Here is a 7,601-nt window from a genome sequence, read left to right as displayed (position 1 = left end):
TGAGGGAAAGTGAAAAAAAAAAAAAAAAAAAGGACATCCTTTTCTGAGGTTAACAGGGATTTTTTTTTAAGCTCTTATTTATTTAAGTAATTTTTACATACAACGTGGGGCTCGAACTCATGACCCTGAGATCGAGAGTCACATACTCCACTGACTGAGCCGGCCAGGCGTCCCGAGATTTTTTTTTTTAATGTTTATTTACTTTTGAGTGAGAGGGAGAGAGATGGAGATTGAGTGGGGGAGGGGCAGAAAGAGAGGGGAGACAGAATCTGAAACAGGCTGTAGGCTGTGAGCTGTCAGCACAGAGCCCGACGGGGGGCTTGAACTCACGAACCGCGAGATCATGACCTGAGCCGAGGTTGGACGCTTAGCCGACTGAGCCACCCAGGCGCCCCCCTGAGATTTAAAAAAATATATATATTAAAAAAATACATCACCTTGAAGACAACCAATCTCATTTACAAATTTATTCTACCCCCCTCCTCCCCACGTCACAAAGGTACCCCAAATTTCAGCTAGTAGGAAACCGGAGTGATGCAATCCTCCGGCCTCTGCCCCGCCCATGGTGAGAGGGGATCCTCGCATTTTCACACGCCCTGATCTTACGCTGCCCCCCGACGCCCCGACAGTGGGTGAAGCCACTGCATCCCCGAAGGTCCGGCCACACGGAAGGAGGACACGCCAGGCTGAGTTCTGAGTCTCTGACACGTGACAGCAATGCCACATCAGGGTCGAGATGGCGCAGGGGTTAGGAGCTCAGGCTCTGACGCACACTGCCCATCCCCAGGTCCCGTTCTGCTGCTTCCCTGCCTGTGTGACCTTGGGCAGGTGGCTCCCCACTCTGTGCCTCAATGTCCTCATGAAGGAAATGAAGAAAATACCATTAGTGGTCACTGTTTAGTGACCTAATGGGCGGGGGGTGGGGGGGTGAGGAGCATCACACTCCCTGCCTCCAGCAATCCGTGCTTCAGAGGTGGGGCAGCGCCACAGTGGACCCCCGGGAGTAGCCATGGAAGTCAGGCCCCGAGTCGGCTCACCCAGGTCTGCCCATCACCCCTCCACACAGTGGTCTCTCCCTCGTCGTCTTCTCCATCCACTCAGGTCACTTCCAATTTGATAATTTTTTTATTAGCTTATTTATTTGAGAGTGAGTGAGCACGGGCAGGGAAGGGGAAAAGAGAGAGAGAGGGAGAGAGAGACTTCCAATTCGGGGCTCGAACCCACAACCCACGAGATCATGACCTGAGCCGGAACCAAGAGTCAGGATGCTCAACAGACTGAGCCACCCAGGCGCCCCAGGTCACTTCCAATTTTAAAGGCACCTCCACCCAGGACACCCTCTACATCAGCTTCCCCGCCCTCTTCCAGAAAGAATGAAGATGATGTTTCTGAACCCCAAGTTTCTTGGTTTTCTATCTGGGTAGGTCTTGTCCAGATCACCCTGCCTGCCCCCACCCCGGTCCCTGGCCCCTGGCGGTGAGGGGAGGGGAAGCTGGCCGCTCCCCCTGCACCTACAGCTTCTGGGAACCAGGTCAAGTAGAATGGATCGTGGGCCTTCCTCCCGCCCCGCTCCCCTCTCTTCTTCCTCCTGCACCAGCACCCTCTCCATTCCCTTCCCTGTGCCCCCACCTCCCACTCTGCTCTTACTACTTCACCACCTTGGGGTCTGTGGCCTTGGGCAAGTCCCTCTGCCTCTCCTGGGCCCCGGGGTTCCAATCTGGGAAAGAGGTCACAGGCACGCACGTCAGCGTTTCTAGCTCTAACGAGTCTTGTCGTACCCATTTTGGAGATGCCCGTGTTCTCAGACACAGCCTGCAGTGATTCCGGGCCACATCTACAGTCTGAAGAGCAGAGGGCAGACGGGTGGAGTCACAGCCCTCGCCCATCGGGGAGACTCCGGGAAGAGACACCAGGTGGTAAAGGCTCGTTCCTATCACTCTGGGTGGGAGGCAAATGTCCTGGGGGGCCTGGCAGGAGTCCTGGCGTTCTCTTGGGGTGGAGAGGTGAGGTGGGTTGAATGGTGACTCCCCCAGAGACATGGCCACTTAGCGACCCATGGGATGCATGACTGCAAGCATATCTGGGGGGGGACCCGCCTCTGGAACGAAGGGTCCCGAGGTGAAATCATCCTAGATTTGGGGTGCGCCCTAAATCCAATGCCAGGTGCCTTTACCAGAGACAGAGGAGGAAACGAAGGCCACACGAAGAGGGAGGCAGAGAGAGACTGGAGGTCCGAGGCCACAAGCCAAGGAATGCCTGAAGTCACCAAACGTCAGAAGAGGCAGGGGAAGATCTGCCCGGAGCGCCTTCGGACGGAGTGTGGCCCCGCTGACACTCTGACCTCGGATCTCTGGGCTCCGGAGCCGCAAGACGGCAAATTCCTGTCGTGTTAAGCCATCAGGCCTGTGGTGCTTGGTTATGGAAACCCCAGGAAACGAATGAAGGTTATGACCAACTGGTGGCCTAGTCCAGTGGGACAGAGGTGGGACCGGGGACAGTGAAGGCACGGGGGTACCACTGCATGAAGGGGCGCGGGGGGCTGGCCCGGAGCCCCCGGGGAGAAGGGCAAGGGCGCCCAGGTCCCCAGATCGGGATGGAAGCCGAGGAAGGTGATCATCTAGCCCATGGCTGGCAGGCCTCTGAAAAGCCACTGGGGAAGACTCAGGGACCCTGAGGACAGGGACGCGGGATGAAAGGTTGGATTGGCCGGAAACGAGGTCGACTCTTCCACCACGGAAGGGGTGCTGGGAGGCAGGGCCAGTGAAGACGCTGCAGCCATGGGGGCGGGCGGGCTGCGGCACTGACCAGAAAGACTTGGGCTGGGGGGGTGTGTTCGAACATTCCACTTGGGGTCTTGGGAGGCACCACAGATCAGGTTAAGGGGGGAGACAGAACATTCAGTGGACCGAAGGCAAGCCAGGACCCCCTTTTCTTCCCCTCAGAGTGGTGACGCCCAGGTGGAGCCCCTTAGATGAGGGGGACAGAGAGCCACGGAAAGACACAGCACTTCTTTATAATGGTCTGTACCTGCTGACAAGGGGAAGGGGGTGCTCCCGTGGAAGGGATGAGAGTCCCAGGGAAGGGTGACAGTTATCAGGTAAATGGGGGAGGGGGAAAGGGGTGGGGAGGAAACAGCTTGATTCGGCTCAAGTCCAGGGTCCATTTTTTGTCCTGCCCGAAGAGCGAGCCTGCTGTCCAGGCTGGGACCCCGGACCCCACACGTCTGTGTGGTCTGGGGTAGGGGTGCAGTGATGAGCGCTGTGGACTGTCCCAACGAGCCAGACACCATGTGGGAGCTTCACCTGCTGGGGGCCGGTCCCAGTGGAAGGTACCGTCAGCAGGGGGTGACCGATCCAAGTTCCGTCAAGATCCCGGCGGTTTCCGCTGGGCCGGCACAGGCAGGGAGAGCGTGGGGAGAAGCCACATCAGGGCACACACAACCACGTCCAAGCTCAGGCCTCAGCAGGCTCCCGCTCCTTGGACACGGACGCCGCCTGGGACGCGGACGCCGCTTGCGGCGCATCCCGGACGCAGAGCCGGGCGCGCACCTCCCGCATCTGCGCCTGCAGCTCCTCCAGCGCGCTCTGCGCCTGCACCTGCGCCTGCAGGGCCTCCAGCGCCAGCGCCAGGCGGCCCACCTCGTCCTGCACCGCGTCCCAGGCGGCCTGCTGCTCCTCCTCCTTGTGACGCTGGTGCGCCTGGTGGCGCCAGTACTCCAGCACCAGGCAGCCGCCGCCCACGATGAAGATGGTGGCCTCGCCCAGCAGCTCGGCGCCCAGCTCGGCGGCCGCGTCCTCGTTCAGCGGCTTGATGACCGTGCCCCGGAAGCCCATGATGCGCATCTTGGTCCGCATCTCCACCCAGTGGTACACTGCGGGGGGAGACAGGGGTCAGGTCGTGCGCCAGGAGCCCCCCACCAGCCCCGCCCCTCCGTGTTCCGGCGTGGAGGTCGGTGCAACGGGCACACCACAGCCTGAATCACCGGGGATCGCTTTACCCGAGACCCGCACTGGCCCAGCCCAGGGCATGGGAGCCCCGGGCAGCTTTTTAAATTGCCCAGAGGGTTCTGCCAAAGAGCCGGGAATGAGAAACCTTGGCCAGAAGGGAAGCCCTCAGACTGGGGGCCACGCCCATTTCCAAGACAAGGAAGTCGGGGAATGTGTGAAGGGCTCAAGGTCCTATGGCTTCTGAGCTCCCTCTGCTCCTCCCCTCAAGTCACCAGCAGGCCAGCCAAGCATCCAAGGCACATTCCCCTCCCCTGCCCCATTTTCTTTCCGGAACCTTCCCAAAAGTAATTTGGAGTTAGGGCTGCCGTGTAAGGGCGGGTACCTCCCGGCTCCAAAGCAAAGGGCAGCTGAAAACGTGGGACCCCATACGAAGCGCCCTGGGTAACGGATCCCCTTTCCAAGTCTGTTGGCTCCCGTCTCCTAGACTCTCACCGGCCCTGAGGATGGAGCTGACAGCCTCGGGAGCTCTCTGCTGTGAGGCTTGGACCACGTACCTTGGAAGCCGCTCCCGAGTTGGCTGGGTGGTTGTTGCTGGAATAAAGCCTCCTTTCCTAGCTGCCGCTTTGCGCAGGGAGATTCTCAGCGTCTGAGTCTTAAAACCAGAGGCAGCCTTGATGCTGGGCCCTGACTCCCTCCTGCAGTGATTCACACTCATCCAGGATGCGCGAAATTGCCGAGGATGCCTGTCTAGCTCTTTCAGAGATTCATTTCCAACACAGCGCTTACTTTACTCGGAATGCTTAATAATGACCGATGCAATTGGCTCGTATACGAAATGTCTTAAATGAACTGTTGACTCATCATTGTAAGAAAATCCAGAGGCAAAGACTTTCACATGTCCGACCTTTCGGTCAAAGGAAGTTTAAACAGAAATTAAAAATGTGGATTTCTGTGCGTATTTGAGTTGCTGACACATACTTTAGCGGACAGAATTCTGCAGGGGAAGTGTAAACAGAAGCTCAAGGACAAAGTTCAAGGAACAGTGTGAAATTCCTGACTGCAAAGGAACGGCTCGTTCACTTTTTTTTTCCCCTTTAAACTGAGAGTTGCAGGCACCAAATCGCAGGAGTTCTATGGATTGCATTAGATATTTGGAAGGAAAGATGGCACCAGCTCTGTTTGCAAATATCAATATTCATGACACACCAGAAATTATATCCTCTGCAGCGACTTGAATTCGGGAAGACAAGTTTTAGCTGTCACCTTGAAAACGCACTAGAGGGCATATAACTTTTGAATTTTCTAAAAGGGCAGGGCGCCTGGGCGGCTCGGTCGGTTACGTGTCTGACTTCGGCTCAGGTCCTGATCTCAGGGTTTGTGAGTTCGGGCCCTGCGTCTGGCTCTGTGCACACAGAGCCCGCTTCAGATCCTCTGTCTCTCTCTCTGCCCCTCCCCTGCGTGTGCTCTTTCTCAAGAAAATAAATAAAATAAACAAACAAAATATTTATTAAAAATGGGGCAGGGCAGCATAAAGCGTTTGGCGAGCTCTGCCTGGAGCCAGCAATAGGATCTGAGCAGGAGCGCACGGGGCCTCCCGGGACCCGCCCGCTGCCGCAGTCGTTATTACTACTACTTGTTACGCTGCCCGGGCGGCGCAGACCCCTCCCACACTGAGGGCCCAGCTTCTGGGGCCTGGGGTCCACCTGGACCTCCGCCACCCACAGCAGTGACAACCTACGTTGGGCCGCCTCTGTCAAATGGGAAGATGTTGACCGTACCCTGGTCCTGAGCCGGGTCTGGGGCTGGGCATGCACCTGTCACGTGGTCCTTTATGTCAGGACCACAAAGCAAGGCGGCCAGAGGGAGGGAGGAGAGACAGCACCGGCTCCTACTGGCATCCCTGGGCCAGCGTCCCGCGTCTCACAGCAGACAGAGCGTGAGCACTGGGGCTGGTGGGTGGGGGTCTGGGTGTGCGAGCGAGAACGGCATGAGGGGTGGGGGTACACATCCAGGCACAGGAAACTCAGCTGAAGCGTGTGTGTGTGTGTGTGTGTGTGTGTGTGTGTGTGTATGACAGAGGCCAGGCTTCCGGGGCAGGGGCTGCTGGCAGTGTCTCAGGCCGGCAGCCAGACGCGGGGTTCAGGAAACGAGGTCCGCGTGGGAATGAAGAACTGGGAAGAAGGGGAGAAAGAAGCGGTCCCCAGATGTCTCCCAGCAACCTCACACCCCCTGGGTCTGAACCTGACATTTGCTTCTCCTCCTGGGTCCATCCTGTCACCAAGCCGGAGACCCAGGGCTCAGGTGCCCCCTCCTGAGCCAGGTGTCTAGTCTGCCCCGTGAACGTCTCTCCCACACCCTGGTCTGTTGTCCTGGTCCAGGCTCTGCGCCAGCTCTGACCGATGTCCTCTCCCTGACCTCCCTATTCGGGGATCTCTGTCCCCTCTGCCATGCCAGGTGTTCCCTTCAGAGCGTCCATCACAACTGGGAATGATCTCGCCACCCGGTCGCTTATTTGCACTCTAGAGGGCAGGGCCCAGGAAGGTCACGGTCACTGCTGTGTCCCCCGCACCGGCCAGTAGCAGGTCCCCGCCCCAGCCTCAGCTCCCTGCCGCAGACCTCCGCCAGCAGTCAGGAGCCGGTTAAAACGCAACGAAAACAAAAACCCACCATCCTTTTCGTTAATAAAAGAAACACATCACATGCAAATAAAACACTCAAACCATAAAGTTAAAAGTCAGAAGTTCTGAGCCGTAGGCCCACCCCAAACACCCCCAGATCTCACCCTAACCAGCCTTGCTGCCAGCATCGCGGCCCTGATGTCTGATAGGCATACGCTGCTCACCTCTGCTGAGGTTTTCAACTGGAAATTCGCGGCTATTTACGCAGTTTGTATTGAGCCTCCAGCCAAGTACAGAAGAGGAGCTCTTTGTCCCCATGTGTCTGTCCTTCCTCCGCCCCCGCCTCCCCATTTTTACAGATGATCATGTCCGCTTCTTGTACTATAGGCTTAGCTCTGTCTCTCTCCTTTTGAGCGCCCCTCCCCACCCCCACCCTAGGCCAGATCATTCTTCCACGTTATCTGGGTTTGACCCACAGGTTGTTCAGTGGCTACAGTAAGGTGAAGTCAGAAAAATGTGATGGTCACAGACAGACACACTGCCCAGTGTGACATGATTAAACTAGAGAGGGGGCCCCTGGTGGGCTCGGTCACAAGGGGTGCCACCTGGAGGAGAGGTTCTCAGCAGCGAGATCGGATGGCATCTCTAGTGTGACATTCCATCAAGCCGCTCAGAGTCCCACCATAGGTCAGTCGGCTCTCAGATGAACAATGATTTTCTAGAACTAGGTCTCCCTTCACATGGTATTTCTAAAACCACTGGTCTTGTCCCATTAGGGGGTCATGACATTTAATTTAGCTGCACTGACCAGCATTAAAAATACGATCATGAGGGGGCCCTGGGTGGCTCAGTCGGTTAAGTGTCCGACTTCGGCTCAGCTCATGATCTCACGGTTCGTGAGTTCGAGCCCCGCATCGGGCTCTGTGCTGACAGATTAGACCCCGGAACCTGTTTCAGATTCTGTGTCTCCCTCTCTATCTCTGCCCCTCCATGGCTCTCACTGTCTCTTTCTCTCAAAAATAAATAAACCTTAAAA

The 7,601-nt window shown here is 57.2% G+C and overlaps 1 protein-coding gene across 3 annotated transcripts in view; it reads right to left on the bottom strand.

Moving 5' to 3' along the window:
* OPA3 (outer mitochondrial membrane lipid metabolism regulator OPA3) overlaps positions 1-7,601 on the bottom strand; it is a 61,190-nt gene that overhangs the window by 11,943 nt on the left and 41,646 nt on the right. Inside the window, exons 1-2 of one of the 3 annotated variants that reach the window (XM_077747343.1) lie at positions 3,998-4,415; positions 2,994-3,871 (exon numbers count right to left, since the gene is read on the bottom strand). The exons of 1 other annotated variant lie outside the window; for it this stretch is intronic. In XM_077747343.1, the coding sequence (XP_077603469.1) occupies positions 3,453-3,871; positions 3,998-4,028 (450 nt within the window). In that variant the 5' untranslated portion in view covers positions 4,029-4,415 and the 3' untranslated portion in view covers positions 2,994-3,452. Of the gene's footprint in view, positions 1-2,993; positions 3,872-3,997; positions 4,416-7,601 lie in introns of those variants that run through there. One more of the 3 variants, XM_077747340.1, reaches the window with a different exon arrangement.

Source organism: Crocuta crocuta, unplaced genomic scaffold (genome assembly GCF_008692635.1).
Source record: "Crocuta crocuta isolate KB4526 unplaced genomic scaffold, BGI_CrCroc_1.0 scaffold334, whole genome shotgun sequence".
Classification (NCBI taxonomy): Eukaryota; Metazoa; Chordata; class Mammalia; order Carnivora; family Hyaenidae; genus Crocuta; species Crocuta crocuta.
The sequence above is the reverse complement of the archived record's forward strand: the minus strand, read 5'-3'. Positions and strand labels throughout refer to the sequence as shown.